The sequence below is a fragment of the Corvus cornix genome, chromosome 24, assembly GCF_000738735.6.
Source record: "Corvus cornix cornix isolate S_Up_H32 chromosome 24, ASM73873v5, whole genome shotgun sequence".
Classification (NCBI taxonomy): domain Eukaryota; kingdom Metazoa; phylum Chordata; class Aves; order Passeriformes; family Corvidae; genus Corvus; species Corvus cornix.
The window spans coordinates 3,198,162-3,214,603 of NC_046353.1; the positions used below are offsets into that span (position 1 = coordinate 3,198,162).

Sequence of the window (16,442 nt, forward strand, 5' to 3'; positions counted from 1 at the left end):
AGCATCCCCCCAGGTGCAGCCGCAGAAGTGGGAGGAGTGTTTGAGCACCACTGTCACCACCACCCAGTGACCCCAGAGCTCCGAGGGAAGGAGGGCTCCACTTACTGACTCTGGCGTTGGGCGGGAGGTGCTCGGCTCTCTCGTCCTCCTCACTGATGCGCTGCCAGCGGTAGGAGATGGGGGCAGTGCCCGAGGCGGAGCGGCACTGCAGGGACAGCTCCTTCCCTTCCAGCATCTCCCCCTCCAGCCAGCACTTGGGCTTGGAGGGTTTCTCTAGAAGCAGCAGGAGACAGGTCATGCAAACACAGCAGAGTTTGCTCAGTGGAAGCCCTTCCTTTGGCATTTAAACAGCTCCCAAGGCAAGGGCTGCCTTCCCTGGAATGAGTTAAGGAATCACACCAGCGATGGTTTTTAGGGGACTTCAGCTGCAACCCCACAGAGGAGCCATGGCAGTGTCATTCCACCACTCTGTGGCACTTTGCCTCGTGGCCACTTGCATCAGTGGAGCTCTAGCACCACATTCCTCTTCCAGGCACAATTTGGAGAACATCTTTCCCTCCCTTTACTTGTCCAGTTCTTCCTTCTCCCCACAGCGCCTGGCAGGCCGCAGGGTTCTTCCACGGGATCACGGAGTGTGTGAAAAGCTGAGCAATAAACTGAAATCAGGGAAGGGAAATGCCAACCTCAGCTGCTTGTTTGTCACCTGCACTGACTTGGGTCGGGTTGCGGGGCTGGGACATGAACTGCCAGTCCCCAGCAGGAGGTCTGGGCAGGGTGATGGTCAGCTGAGATAGAATATCAGCCTGCTTTGGGTGATGAGATCATAGTGATCATTTGGAAAGAATGGTTGTGCAGCTAATCACACCTACCTCAAACCGTTCTTCAGGCTCTTCTTCTGGCCTGTCCTTTGCCAAAAAATGCCAAGGCAGATATAAAGTTGGGCACTGACACTAGATCTGGAGGTGTCTTTGTGTATTTATACCCCGCTGAAACAAATCTCTCCCCAGGAAGTGAGTCTGGGTTTCTTTTTATCCCTTTGGGAGAACAATATACTCTCCTTACCTACAACCTTGAGGGTGATGCGAGCCCATTCGTACTGCCCAGCGTTTTTCACCTTGCAGATGTACTTCCCTGCATCGCTGGACTGCAGGGAGATGATCTGTAAGGATGCATCTCCAGCAAGGAAGTTGGAGGTGAAGGAAACACGGCCCTTCTGCTCCTCATTCAGGTCATCATAAACACGGCCCCCGGAGTAGGTGATCACCTGAGGAGCAGAGCAAACACCGAGTTGTCATTTTATTTTCACACAGATCAACAAATCCAAGCGTTTCCAGGAGCTGCACACCACGGTTAAGTGACTTGTCAAGGGTCACACAGGAAGCCTGGGGCAGGGTGGGAAAGCAAACCTGGGTTCCTACCCTGAGAATGATGCAAAAAGTGAATTTATGCTGGAGATTTACATTGGGCACTTAAACAAGTGTCAAAATAGGCAGCAGTTTATGCCACAACACATCAAAGCAGGCTGTGGGTTTGGCTGTGCTAATTTTAAGTCACTGCAGACCTAATTTTTATAAGGACTGAACTACTGTGTTTTGTACTGAAACCAAGGATTCGAAAACTGGGCCTGCGAAACCCAAGGTTGTTTTGAAAGCCTGAAGGGCACTTCTGAGCTTTATCTAATGAAGACTGACTACATTAAAAAAAAAATTCCATTGTAACACAACACACGTGGATATCAAATAACTTCTACACGTTATAAATCTCTCTGAATCAGCTCTGTTTTCTAAACACTGCTCTCGTCATCAGAATAACTTGCAAAGATCATCACAGGAGTGCTGTTAAATCGAGGGCTGGTGGTGTGAAGGCAGAAATAAAGTGATTTTCTCAGCAAACCCACCGCTTTCTGCACCGTCTCGGAGATGTGCAGCAGCCACTCGATGTCCAGGCTGCCCTGCTCCAGCAGCCCCAGGCGGTGGTGGCAGGGCAGGGTCACGTTTTCTTCAGCCACTCTCTTGAATTCGGTCTGAGCCTCGCAGAGCCAAACAGAACAGGAAGCTGGAAGACAAACGCCAGTGCTCAGGGTGCGTCTCTGGTGGGGTTTGCTAAGCCAGGTTTTGCTGGATTCTTCCTTGTTTTCTCCACAGCATCCAAGCAAACCCCCCAGCTCGACTCCCTGCACAGATCACAGCTGATTTAAGGAGACAGCTCTACGTTCCCAGGCATTTTCACACTGAGATTGAAGCAGGAGCAGATGGCTTCACACTCCGGAGCTGTCAGTGCTCGAGCGGCACCCACACCCTCTGCACACTCCAAATTTCAGATAACCTCCCCAGCTCTGCCCTCACCTCTTATTACCTGATTTCAAAAGCAGTATTTCCACCCAGAAGACCTTCGATTTATCCCTATATCCCTATATCTGACAAAGGCTTGGAGTCTCTTCCTTAACACCAGAGTCCCTTCCCTAACACCAGATGATATTCGTGTATTTCAGCAATAAGAAACCAGCCTGGGAAGAAGAGGGTTAAACTTAAGGAAAGCGTGGAATAAATAGGGTTGGGAAGTATCTTTGGATAGCAACGTCCGAAAAAAGTATGAGTTGTCAAAGACGGTTTGTCAGGATTTAAAAAAGAAATGAAAAGGAAACTGCCAAGCGGACCCACTAGAGGGAAGCAGAGCCCTTGGAATGCGAGACAAAATCCCCCAAAACGTGTGTTACCGCCCTAAAACCTGGCCCAGGAGATGATGCACCGCAGGAGAATGGGATGTTCAGCCAGCACTACGTTAGGCACTGTTTATCTGCATCCGCGCTGAAACTGAGCAAAAATCTGCCATCGATCCTTGGCTTTGCCCATCTCCGACTTGTAAACGTGGACCCACCGTGGAAAGTCCAAATTCAGTTAAAACTGACTCACAAGGTCAGGGGAATGGGAAAGTGGCAGGCGTTGGGGCCAGGGATCCCCCAGGTCAAAATCAAGAATTTCCCAACCAAATTTCCGTGGGGCACCGATGCCGTTTGCCCTTGGGGTATGAATCTTCACAGGGCACTTGGGTTGTTCTAAAGTTTTGCTGTTCGAGACAAAACCCTAAAACCATTTCTTTTTTTTTTTCCCTGTGAAATGAAGTGGGAGGAAGTGTTTTGCTTCCTGGGCCAAATATTGTGAAACTGATGAAAACTGGGGACGTTTCCAGCACTGGGAAGTCCCATGTGTGACTGAACACACAATCCTGGGGTGGCAGAGCAGCAGCACAAGAGGTTCCAGCTGCCCAGGCTGGATTTGTTCCTATACTTTTTATATTATTACATACTAATGATATACTTTTGTGCTATTTAAACAGCGGATCCTGAACCTGCAAGTGAAAAACAGACGGAAAATTGACGTCCAACATGATGCTTCCTCATCTTTTTCCTCGTTTCTTCGGGACCAACTTTTAGAAAATTCCTTCTGTTCCTGCTCGCATTCCCAGACCTTCCTCTGAGTCACCACGACCATCCCTCAGCCCCCGAGATTCTGGTATTTCATTTATCCTTCCCAAACACTTTAGCAGAAGTTATCACCTACTACGTGCATTAAATACCCAGAATTTTAAGGCAGGTGGAGCCTTGCCAAAGCTTCAGCTCTCCTCCCCTGCCGGAACTGCTGGCAGTGAAAGCTCCTTTTCAGCCACATGAGCTGCTTTCTTTAACGGGAAAAGTAATCCAGTTTATCACTGGATTCGCTGGTCTCAAAGCTCCATCTGCCAAATACAATTAGAATTCCTGCCCAGGACGAATCCAGCTTTTCCCTGGAGCCCACGTTGCTGCGGGCTGCCCTCATTAGCACTGACACTCGCTACATCACTGATCAATAACTTTAATTTAGGCACCACAACAGGGACATTCACACGACATTTGCAACATTTCCCGAGCCTTGTGGAGCTCTGAGGGTTTGTGCAGAACCTCGCAGGTGTTCTGGGTTTTAAAACTTAATCCTGGGTGAGGTTTTTAATGTAAAATGATACATATTTTGCCAGATTATGACAGCATTTTCATTCCTTTCTGTTTTAAACACGCTGGGTTTAGCAGGGCTCACACCTCAGCCTAATTCTTGCTGCTCGCAGGAAATATCTGTGGATTTAAGGAAGAGTCCTGTGCCTATAATCTCATCATGTGAATGGGGAGAAAAACCAGGGAGACATCCAGTGGAATAATGACAGATTCCTATAGCACCCTTTACTTTTTCCAAGAATCAGCAACAATTCGGAGCTGATTCACCACTGAACCAATAACCAGATTCTCACACACCATGCAAACTTTTCCATAACGTTATTAGGAAAAAAAAAAATCTTATTAGAAACCCCCCCCCCCGCGATTTGTCTCTTTAATCCTTTTTAATGCTTTAACAATGCCTGAAAACTCCCAAAGGAGTTTAAGTTTTGCAGGTTCTCTAGACAGGACTCTCACTTTATTTCCTTCCAGTCACCTGCACCTGTTTGATCAAAAGGAGGCTCAAAACAGCCTCTTACAATTACCCAACCTAAGGGCCAGGTAGAGAAATTCCCCACAAAAACATCCCAAGAGAGCTCAACATGAGCAAATCTCACATTTTCCCTAGTTTGGGTAGGGTCTCGCTGCAGCAAACAGGGATGAAATGGTGATTTATGTTTGGATATGTGCTGGAATTTATGGCACATGAGAGAAAAAGGAGCTGGAAACAGATGCAGGGGGCTTCAAGGTTTTATTGTCCAAAGAAGAATAAACGCTCCCCGAAGCTGTCGGTGTTCCTGTAGGTGAGACCTTGCAAGGACAGGCCAAATAAATGAGATGCTTTTAACCATTTCCGTCCCTCCCCAGCTGAAGTTTCACCTAAAAGGCTGCCAGAGGAACATCTGCTCGTGGCCAGCCCCTTCCAGCAGCACTGGCCAAGGCACAGGGCTGGGTTGCAAAGGGATTTATCCCTGGCATCCCTTTGCTGTTCCAAACCTTCCCCTCATAAAGCTCCGCAGCCCTGGGTGGCCTCAAGGGCTGGATCCTGCAGACAATGGATGAAAAAAGGGATGATTTTCCCAGAAATCCCATCCAGAAGCAATGCCACATTTATGCAGGCTCCACAGTTCTTACCCAAAAAACCCTCTTCCCCTTTCCACATCCTGTGGGCAGCTCTTTGTGCTGCGAAGAATTCGGGAATCGCTGCTTTTGGCTTTACTCAGCTCCCGTCCCATGACTCCAGGAGGAGGTGGGATTGGTTTTCCTGCTTATGCCAACTCTTTTTTTTTTTTTTTTTTTAATGCTTTTGGAAGCATTGGCCTGAAGGCTTTGGGTGCAGTGCCAGGCTGGGTGGCACAGCAGAGGGGAGGAGCAGTGACCCTGGGTGACTGTTCCCATTGTTCCGAGGACAATAACTCACCCCACACCCTGCAGACCAGGGACAACCATCCTCTCATCCCTCCCCATGCTTAAATCTCCAGGGAAAACACAGCAACAAAGATTTTAATCAAGCCCCAAGCCATCCAGACAGTGCCCACATGAGCACGGGTTGAGCAGGGGAAGGACTCAAAGGGGTTTTTCGCCCTCTCAGCCCCTTCTGCCTTGCACACATGGCAGAGTTTAAATTAAAAAAAAAGGATACGGACAACAGCCTGGATCCCTCATGCAAAGATGTCAGTCTTGAGGAATTCCTCAGAACTCATTTCAACGTTTTAAGGGCTTCTCATTGTGAGTGTATGTCATAAAAGGGTTTGAATTTCAGCAGAATCAGCCCTTTGAAATGGGTGTAGAGGGAAGGGGCCCTTGCAACACAGCAAGCAGCAAATCCTGAGTACACCAAGACTCTATTTGGCCTTATAAATTGTGTCCATCCCAAGCAGTGTTTTCATGCCTGAATCCTTACCAGGCTCCCACATTTTCATGTCCGTGCTGTGCTGAAGCCCAGAGCATTTCCATACCCGTTACAGCTACATGTCCACAAACACACACATCCCAACATCAAATATACATTACCAGACAAGCAGAATCAAAGGGAAAATAAATGCTTTGCTGACGTTTTTATTTGTAGGCAAATTCACATCCTAAAAGCTAAAGAGCTTCCAGACTTAAATCTTTCATTAAGTTCAGAAGGTTTGAATTAGGGAGCAATGCTAAAAATAGATGCTACTATTTAAAAAGTAATAAGTTGTGCTGTATCACTTAACTGCTGGAATTAGGAGGAACAGCCTAGAAAAGATTCAGAGAATCAGGATAAAAGAAATGCATAATAATCGTTTCTATGGCCCAAGCCATACCTACACCAAGCTCACTGAAGATGTGAATATCCATACTTCAAAAATTTCAGCTTCTTCAGGAACATCTGTGCAGTTTGTCCTTCAGCAACGCTTTTTATAATTTATTTTGGCTTTTTATCAAAGACGACATTTGCAACAGACTATTCCAAGGCCCTGATGCCCAGGGAGGAGCAGAAAGGCCACCTGTAATTTTCCTGCAGCTCCAGACGTCGGAAGTGACTCAGGAAACGACCGGAATCTGCTGCTGAGGGAAACGTTCTTCCACACCCCCAGCAAGAGCAGGAATTCCAGTGGTATCCACACACACAGTTTGTACCCTGTCCAAACAATTCCCAGCTCACCTGTGATAGGTGCTCTGCCTGCTTTTGTTCGTTAAGATCAAAATGTTTCCTGGGTGGAGGTGGGACAGGAACAGAACGAGCCCTGGTGTCAGGGCACATCACGTCCTCCCTGGAACAGGAACTGTCCCCTGCAGATGAGTTCTCCAGTGCATCGTTCTGTGGGATACTCCTAAAAGTCATCCTCACTTCTCTGACTGGAAATGGGATCCTTCCGAGAAGGAATGTTTGTCCCTGTGGTCCTGAGTCACACACTCTTCCCAAAATCCAGGCTGTTGGAAAAAACACCTCAGCGCATCCAGAAATCCCATGTTATAGCTGCTCTCAGCTGGACCTGAACTGCTGAAATACTTCATTTTAGTAAAAATAATCCAAATATGCAGTAACTTCCTACTTAAATCAGCTCAGAGAGAATAAACATCCACAGAGCTACACCAGAGCATTCCTTCAGCTGAATAATCCTGCATTTGCCTCGCTATTTGGTGCTAAAATCAAAGTATCTGGAAACAGAATGTGTCTAAATTAGGCATATGCAGGGATAATATGTTTGGGAGCTCAAAACAAAAAGCCCAGGACAGCCTGCCATGTTGCAGCTCTGAACCACTCCCTCACGCCAGGAATTTAAGACATTTCACATCTGTTGGAGTCTCATCTTGCTGGAGTCTTGTAGGAAATGATTTACTAAGTTTCCTTACGAAAAAGCAGGAGCCTGCCCCCCATCCAGTGCTAACGAGAAAAACCTGAGTGTTTTGCAATCAGCAGATTGAGAATTTTAGCTGCCGGAGCAGGAGGCTGACAACGACTTTTATGGCCAAGGAATTACATCTTGAGTCAAACTTGCAGGGCTGCTTGCGTGACTTGGGAGTTAAACCAGTGGAGTGCTGAACACACCGCAGACGAGCTCCACACTCAAGTATTTAAGGCTCAGTGGGCCTTAAAATTAAACTCTTGAGAAACCAAACATCTTCCCCCACTGGTGCTGTTCAGCAGTGATGACAGACACGGGCACACGAAGGCTTTTATGTCCCCTTGGACTCTCTTCCCCAGTTTCTGCTGCGGGTAAAGCGGGACAGGGAAAAGCTGTGTTGGTTTATCCTGGAGTTATGAGGAGAACCCAGAAAGGTTGACACCCCCGCTCATGCTCAGACCACACCAGCCCTAAGAGTTACCCCGACAGCATTTCAGGCCAAAACAAACATCAAACAGTGTCTTCTTACAGACAGCTCTGCTGCATTCCTCGCACAAGGGAGGAGAGGCTGGAGGCGGCCACAGTCTCCTGAGGATAATTAAGGGAGCGCAGGCTGCGCTCTGGGACATCTGCTTTCTGTATTCCTTGGCTGGCACAGACACAGAGGCCAAGGGTTGCCTTCTCCCGAGAGCTCCAGTGCTCCCAGTGACCAAGGCCTGGCCCCAGCACGCTGCCTGCAGCCCGCCTTGGGTTGCAGGAATTCGGTTGTGAAGCGAAAGCATCCCAGCTACGAAAAAGGCCAGATAAGAGGCGGCTCCCCCTCCCCAGAACGGGCTGTGGTGAAAGAGAGGGGTCAGCCCAGCCCCATGCTGATCCACACAGCGCTGCAGAGCCTCTGGAATTGGAGCCACATGTGCTGAGGCCGGGGGAGGCTGTGCAAACAGAAGGCACAGGGGAAGAGTTCTGCATGCAGCCGAGTTTCCAAGTGGTGACGTGAAGCGTTTGGAATTGAGGCTGCAGAGGAGTGAGGAAGGCACAGGGAGAGCAAAAAACCAACATTTCACAGAGCAAAGCCTCTGGTTTTTAGAGGTTTGCAACAGCTGAGCAGGAATTCCAACAGCAGGCTGGAATTGGGCTGGTGATGCTTTACCTGCAGAAATACCAACAGCGCCCACCAGTCCTGCCTTGGAAATCTTGGCTGAGCCAGGGAAGGGATGTGGGATGGCTTCACCAGCACAGCATCAGTGCACGCCCTGTGGGAGTAAATGCGCTGTTCCTGGTGTCTAAGTGAGGTGGTTCATCAAATGCCTCCAGCAGCGAGGGTTCAATATTCCTCAGGGAAAATTTAAGGTTCCTTTGTGGATTAAAGACAAGTGAAAAACTAATCCTTCAGTGCCCAGCGACCACATGCAACTAAAAATCCTACCTACAGTAAAAAGGCCAAATTCTGTCCCTGAAATGCCAGAGTTAACTTTCAGCACCAACATACATTGGATCCAAAGTCTAAAGAGGCTTGGGAATATTGGAAAAAAAGCATTGAAGCACTCCATTAGCCGAGGACCTTCCCAGGCAGCCAGCAGCTGTGGATGTGCTTTCCTTTCTCTCACTGCACTTTAAAAAAATCCAGTGCAAGCAGGAGATTCTGGCTTTACATCCCTGAGGACTCAAGAACAGAAAACAAAGCACTAGCACTGCATCTCCCAATTCAGTGGTTCACGGAGTGCTCGTGCACAGGAATGTGTGAGATCCCTTTGCCTTTGGTCCAGGCAGTTTTATCAGGGAATTAGTCCAGGTGTCTCCTGTTTCTAGCACCAGCTCAGCCAAGCCTTCAGTGATGCAGCTGGGAGTTTGTCAGTGCAGATCTCAGATTCCTGGAGGGAAGAAGCACCGATGGCTGTGTGATATTCCCCTTCTTTCCAGGCATCTCTGTGCTGCTTTGTGTACCTTAAAGCTTTGAAAGCAAGAAAACTAAACATTCCATCCCTAAACATCAGAAATTCCGCTCCTTCCGCCTGGTTTCAAAAATACCGTGAGGAGGAAGATGGTTTCAGTAATAATTTCTAGGATTTCTTTTGTCTGAGAAATATTCTTAGGCCTCCGTCTCCCAGGAAATCTCTTGTTGCTGTCAGTTCAGGGACACACAAATGAAGGCACACAGAAATGAAGTTCTCTGCCCAAGGCAGACACCGAGCAGAATCCAGAGTACAAACCCAAAGAGACAGCAACAAAACTGTTTTCAAAGCAGTGTTTGTCCATCAGATCTTTCCTCACCCATTCTGAAATCCAAGGAGAAGGTTGCATCAGCTAACTCTGAAAATTGGGGAGGTTGGAAGAGACTTGAGAGATTGATAAGGATTCCCAATAAAAATGTTGTGATGAGGATTCCCTCTCCGTTTTTTTTGTCCCTTTGCAGCAAGGCGTAAGATTTTAATCAGCAGGCGGTGAACTGATTGTGCTTTTCTGCTGCTTGGTGTCCTGGAAATTCAGCTTGTTCTAAACTTGCCAAAAAAGGGACCAGGAAACTCAAGGTATTCACAGGGGGAACTTCATCCCTCCCTGCAGCTTTCCTTCAGATCCCATTCCCGGCAGGGTTGGGCAGAGTTTTAAGGCACAGCCTTCACTCCCTGCTCAGCACATCCCCGTTACCTCCACGGGATGTTCATCTGTGGGCTCATAATTGCACGTAACAGGCTATGACATCTCACTTACCCACTACAAGCACCACTAATATGATACAAAATGAATGCCTAATGTATTAACACCCTGTCACTTTTCATCTCCACTCAGCCTCAAACCCTCGGCCACAGCTGCCCTAAGGCACAAAATGAACAGCAGCAGCTCCTCCCCAGCACCCCCAGAAGTCTTGTAAGGGAGACATTAAACTCTGCAACACTTCAGGGGTGGAGCCAAGGTACAATCTGCACAGCACCAGGAGCAGCAGCAGCTTCACTCCAGAGTAGTGATGGTCACACTCTGCCAATCCAGATGTTTGCAGCTTCTTATCAGTCCTGTTGTAGGCAGGATCAATTATTTTGTATTAATCCAGAGGTAAGAAAATTAAAGATGCCTCATTCTTTAATGCTCATCTTTCACTGGCTTTAGTATGAACCTGACGTTAAAATAAAGGATCGAGGTTTGAATTCTTATCACTGAGGTTCAGATCCCTGCCTGCACTTTCCCTGGAGTTTGGCACAGCCCTGTGCCAGCTGCAAGCAGACTGGGAACATCTTTCCTCTCACTTTTTCCACTCCTAGCAGGGCTTGCAGCATCTGGACGTTGCACTGAGCTCTCAGAGTGGAGGTGGAGTTTTAAATCCAGTTTCTGAATCAGCACTGCCAGTGGGGATTACTGAGGAACGCAAACCCCACTGGAAAGGCTGGAAGAGACACCCAGCTGCGTTTTAGGGAGCTGGAATCACACAGGGAATTCACTGTCGCCCTGCACACTCCGTGTGAGCTCACAGTGCACTGAGCGCGGTCTCACCTCGCGTTTGGAGAGGCCCTGTGCTCCAAATGATCCCAAATTTCTTCCCAATAACACTTACAAGCCAAGGATTGGACTGAACACTGTATTTCTGAGAACGTGGGTTGACTTTAAAAGTATTTGGAAAGGATTCTCCCTTCCCAAAGGGGAGCACAGCAGCTCTTTTAACTGACAGCACTGCACAGCTGCCACAAGGGATCCTGAAATTCAGGAAAAGGCAGACACAGGAAAAAAAGAAATGCTATTTGACACCAAGTACGATAGATTCCTGAATATTTATATATATATATATATATGTGTGTATGTTTTTGTTTTCAGTGACCCAAGGTGTGCTCCTGCAGTGACAAGAGCCAGAGACAAAAGCCTGAGGGGGATTCTGCTCCCCACAGGGTTCCAGCCTGGGAGCTAAGGGCCAAATCCCAACTTCTGGTGCCATTCCACTTGACAACAGACCACAAACCTAAAAAGGACACGATCATACACAATAAAAAGTGCAGCAACACTGCTGCAGCCTAGGAAACAGTCTAAGAAAATGAAGAAATATTAATTTTTGGTTTGCTTCTGTCAAATTTTTGGGAAGATTTAAAAACATCTGGAAAATCATGTTTATTGTTTTTTTCAAATCATGTTTATTGGTTGGTTTTGGGATTTTTTTTACTTATAAAGCTGTGCTCTTTCTTTTTCAGTTTTAGTGTAGATGTACGAAAATCCTGATCTTTAAAAGTTCAAAGCACAAGTTAAGTCACCAAGTTAGATGCTTGGAAAAGGCATAAGGACTAAACCAGAAAGCAGCTCCATTTCCCTTCCCTCAGAAAGATGCTCAAATTACAACTTTTCAATTCCAATTTTAGCAGCCTGTCAAAAATGCAGGTGGGAAGACCGAAAATAAAACTTCACTATTCCTTGAGGTAAAATAAAACCTGCAATCTGTTGGGAAGGGGGACAGAGAGGGATGGTATTCCAGAGGCAGAGAGCTCCATCCCTCACAGCTGAACCGCTCTGAACTCATTCCTGACGGTCACATCCAGCTGCCTCTGGAGCAGGGATGGGGCAGGGAGGGAAGCAGATGCTCCTCCCTGCCCACCACGGGCTCCCCTGCCAGCAGCTGAGATGTTACACAGATTTTTCATGTTTGCAAATACCAAGGGTCCTGCAGAGCCACCAGATCTGTGAAAGCCCAGGGCTGTTGCTGGGGGGAACCCCGAGCGAGAAGATTTTGAGCATCGCGCCTGCCCAATATTCCAGTGACCTTTGCTGGGAAAGAGCAAAGGAGCTCCCTGGCACAGGGCCCTCCCTGCAGAGAGGGATGCCCCGAGTGAGGCTGGAGAGGCAGAGCCCTTTGGAAGGACAGGAATTGGGGATCAGCCTGCTGAGAGCAAAAAAAAAAGCCCCTGACTGAGAGCTACAGCACAGAGTCACAGAGCCAGCTCAGAGTTTCCAGGATGCTGAGCAGGAAGAGGGGCTTGGAAGGGAGGAGGAGGAGGAGGGTGAAAATGGGATTCAGGCAACAGTTGAAGTGTTCTGCTAATTGGATGTGAAAAGGTCAGGCATCTGATCAGGAAACACGCTGGAAAGGTCAGGGGAAGGTGGAGAAGTGAGGCCGGGAGGAATGGGGGCACCCATGACCAGCTCCACCACCGGGGCTGGGTTTCTGCCCTCCTCTCCAGTCCATCTCCCAAGCCTTGGAACCATCACCCGGCTTTTCCTGTGTCCTGACTCAGACTGAGGTCCCTACCACAGCTTGACCAACTGATTTCCTCAACACCAAGAAGTGTTTTATCAGCAGCCCTGACTTATCACAAAGCTGAGGTCGAATCAATATTGGAAAGCATTGGATACAACAAAACCAGACTGTACCGCACTGCTCCCATCTTGGGAACAGCTGCTGTGGGTTTTGTTTGATCAAAACATCATCTTTCAGAGCCGCTTTTTGAGGACAAGGAAATACCTGTAGCACCCTCTGTAAACTCCTGGTATCTCAGTTTTACCACAAATGCTTTAGAACCACAGGACAGAGGAGGTCAGAAGGAACCTCCCAAGAGGTCCAAAGTCCTGCTCCAAGCAGACACTCAGTCCCTTAATCATCCTTGTGGGCCTTAGCAGGACTCATCCCAGTATTTATCTCGCAGTGGGGAGCCCAAAACTGGACAATATTTTAGCTCAAGTTGAAAGAGAACCTCAAGCCCTGATGCACAAGTTTGGTTCCCTGGACAAGCTGCAGCTTCTCTGATCTCACTTCTGTCCTTTCCAATCTGTGTAAGAAAACCTGCAGTGCCTCAGGGGGGAATGTGTAAAGCTGACAGAGGGAACAAGAAAATTAAAGGAATCAGAGCCAGACTTCTCAGAGGTGCACAGCTGGATGAGAGAAGTCCTAAAGAGGGGAATCCCGGTCAGATTTTAAGAAAAAGATTTGCTATGAGAACAGCAAAGCACTGGAATAAGGGCCCACAGGTTGTGGAATCAGCATCCTTGGGACTATTCCAAACTGGACTGGCTGAGCTGGTGTGAACTGGCCCTGCTTGGAGCCAGGCACTGCCAGAAATCCCTTTCAATTTGCTCTGTTCTGTGACATGCTCCAAGTCTGGAGTCAGAGACAGATGAGAGTGAAATCCCACTCCTTAAACCTTCAGCTTTCACTGCAACTTCTAAACTGCCCCAAAAGAGCACGGGAAGCTCTTCTCCCACTACAGAGAAGTCCCTGAAGTGCCACAGTTGGTCACACCCCAGGCAGCCGCTCCATGAGGGAGGAGGGGTCTCCCTGATGAGCTCCAAACCCCAGCTCCCCCAGCCTGGGTGGTCTGTGGGATAGCTGAGCTCAGAATGTGATGAATTCAGCCTCTTTTCCTGCTGAAATTTGATGAATTCAGCCTCTTTTTTGTGCTGACAGTATCTGTGAGCAGGTCCCAGCTGTCCCCACTTCCAGTCCAGTACCAGCTTTTTCCAATCAGGTGGAGAGAAAAATAAACATATTGGTGATCAGATCCATCATCTGATATTGTTTTATGATTGCCTGAGTCTGCAAGTAAAAACATCCATGAACTATTGGGGTTTTCCCAATATTTACTTGGGCAGCACTGAAATTTCGAGGTGCCAGAAAAATGACTGTTAATAAATCACGAACTGACCACAGAGTAGCACAAAAATGGGCACGGAACGTGCAAATATTAAGGTTTTACCTTAGCAGAGTATTTGATATTATTCAACAAAGCTTTAATTTGGGGAATTGAGGCAAGAACTGGGGAGCTCAACCACCCCAGTTTGCTTCCTTTGGCTCCCTTCCCTGTTGTGTTCCTGGAAATGCAAACAACCCCAGGTTTACATCTGCAAACCCCACAAAATCTGCTTTCCTGCAAGGAATTTGTACTATTGCAATTCTGTGTTCCAATGGGTTCATTTTGGCTTCAAAAATTCCCAGTGTTCTGGAGCCAGAATAGCCTCGAGAAGCCACCAAAATATTTGGCTGCTCTGTGCAGCACTCGTGGGGGTTTTTTTGCTGGCTTGAATTCTCTAGAAAAACTCATCTTCTGTAATAGGAGCTGACACAACTTCTCCCCCCTACTTTAAAAAGGCATTTTCAGGGAGAAAAACGCCCAGATAAAAGCACTGAGCACTCTGGGCTCTGCTGTTCGCCCTCACCCCCTTCACCCAGGGCAGCCCCAGCTGGAAATCTCCAGCACCTCTGCAGAACAGTCCCAGAAAAGCTCATCCCTAATTGGTTTTATTTCACAAATCCAGGAATTGGGGATAATCACTCAGGGAGATGTTGTTGGGGTGTCCTGTGCAGGGCCAGGGGTTGGATTTGATGATCCTGATGGGTCCCTCCCAACTTGGGATTCTAAGCCTCTCTCAGGGATGTGGGTAGCAGCAAAGAGAAGTAGAAAATTGCACAGAAAAGGAAAAACTGTGTTCAGTAGTGTGGTTATTTACTTTTTTAAACCTCCTTATTTTCACTTTTCTTTCTTGCATGAGCAAAGACATCCCACAGTGCTGCCTGTGCACGCTGGACAACGAAAAAGGACAAAAGTCACAACTTTTGTTGTGACAACCTCCCTGCTAAAATCTCAGTGTTCTCATCACTGAAGTCCCCAACTCTCCCTGTTTTCAGTTTGCAAAGGAAAAATCAGATTTTGAAAGCACAGTGGATAACTCTGGATGTAACAAGACTGACCAAGGTTGGAAGGAATCAGATTTTGGGATAAATCTACAATCCATGAGGTCCAGGCAAAGGAAACCTCTCACCAAGCTTTAACTCCAGCTAAATGTATGGCACAGTCTTTTTGCTTAAAAAAATGTAAATTTTATGGAGTGTCATGCAAGGTACCCATGGAAAAGAGGCTGCACCCCCCCTGTGCTGACTTCCAGAGACTGACACCTCACTGTGGGAAGGGAATAACCCCAAAATCAGCTCATTACTTCTGGTTTCCAGCTAGGCCAGCGAGTGAAGCCAGCCCTGAGCTCAGGCTGTGAGGAGGTACCTGGCTTCTTGCCCAAAATATCCCTTCCTTTTTCGGAGGCCCCTCCAGCTCCACATGGCTAAAAAAGGCAGTTGGAGAATGTTGTCCTGGAAGCACGAAATGCTGCATCTCTGCCTCTCTCTGCCTGCCTGCGGGGAGCAGCTCTAGGTGAGCTCTAGGTGGGCTCTGGCCGAGCTCTTCCCACTTTGGAAGAGCTTTCCACACTGTCCTTGCCCCACAAAGTGTGGAAATAATTCCCATTCCTGGCACTCCCCATATTCCCAGGTGTCAGGTTCTACCACAGCCCCTGCAGCTCTGAGGAACCCCAGGCCCTGAAGAAAAACTCTCAGTTTCCTTTTCACTCCGTGCTGGTGCCACGGGAGCTGAGCTGGCAGCTGGGAATGTTTCCTCCTGAACCTGGCACCGTTGTTACAGGAATGAAATATTTTCCCATTATTACTAAAAATGGCAACAAAAAACGGCCCGGTTTACACTGGAAGAGCCAAAGGGGTTTTTGTTGGAGTTTGGGGTTTTTTGTAAGGTCTTTTCTGCCTGGAATTGTCGCAGCACCAGGAACAAAGGCTCCACACCAGCTCTTCTCCAACATTCCAGTGATGGATGGAGCAAAATGATCCCGTTTATCTTCACCTCCTGGTGCTGGTTAAGAACCCAGTGTGACCCTTTCTGTGCCAGTGCTGAATATCTGACACCGATTTACTGGCTGGGGAATGAAACAGCTCTTCCACCCCGCACTCCCACGTGGAGAATTCCAAGGAAACCCCTTCTCCTTCCCATCCCAGCCACCCCTCCCTCCAGGACCTCTCCATTTCGGGACCAGTGGTGGGGAAAGCAGTTACATAAGTGCTGCAGGAACTGAGGGGGAGAATGAATGTCAAAGCTCCCTGGAACATGAACCCGGGAGCCTTGCGGATTCAGTCTCTAGCATCCATCAAACATGATTAATTTTAATGTCACAACATTTTAATGTCAATTACTTTTAATGTCACAGCTTCCTATTTACTACCACAGCTGCATTTCTGAGCTGATAAAGAGATTCCCCCAAAGAACTTTTAGGATCAAATAAATAAACAATCCAGGATAAATGCTACAAACAAGCAGCAGCCTCCCTGCTTTTGGAAGGATGTGGGGAATCTGTTCCAAAGGCATTGAGAAATGGAGCATCTGAGGCTTTCACATCTAAGGCCAAATTACTACTTAGTA

At 47.8% G+C, this 16,442-nt stretch overlaps 1 protein-coding gene across 1 annotated transcript in view; it reads right to left on the bottom strand.

Moving 5' to 3' along the window:
* Positions 1-16,442, bottom strand: part of LOC104692113 (CXADR like membrane protein) — a 39,924-nt gene that overhangs the window by 6,740 nt on the left and 16,742 nt on the right. The window contains exons 2-4 of the mRNA XM_010403882.4: positions 1,898-2,055; positions 1,063-1,264; positions 106-273 (exon numbers count right to left, since the gene is read on the bottom strand). Of these exons, the coding sequence (XP_010402184.4) occupies positions 106-273; positions 1,063-1,264; positions 1,898-2,055 (528 nt within the window). The remainder of the gene's footprint in view (positions 1-105; positions 274-1,062; positions 1,265-1,897; positions 2,056-16,442) is intronic.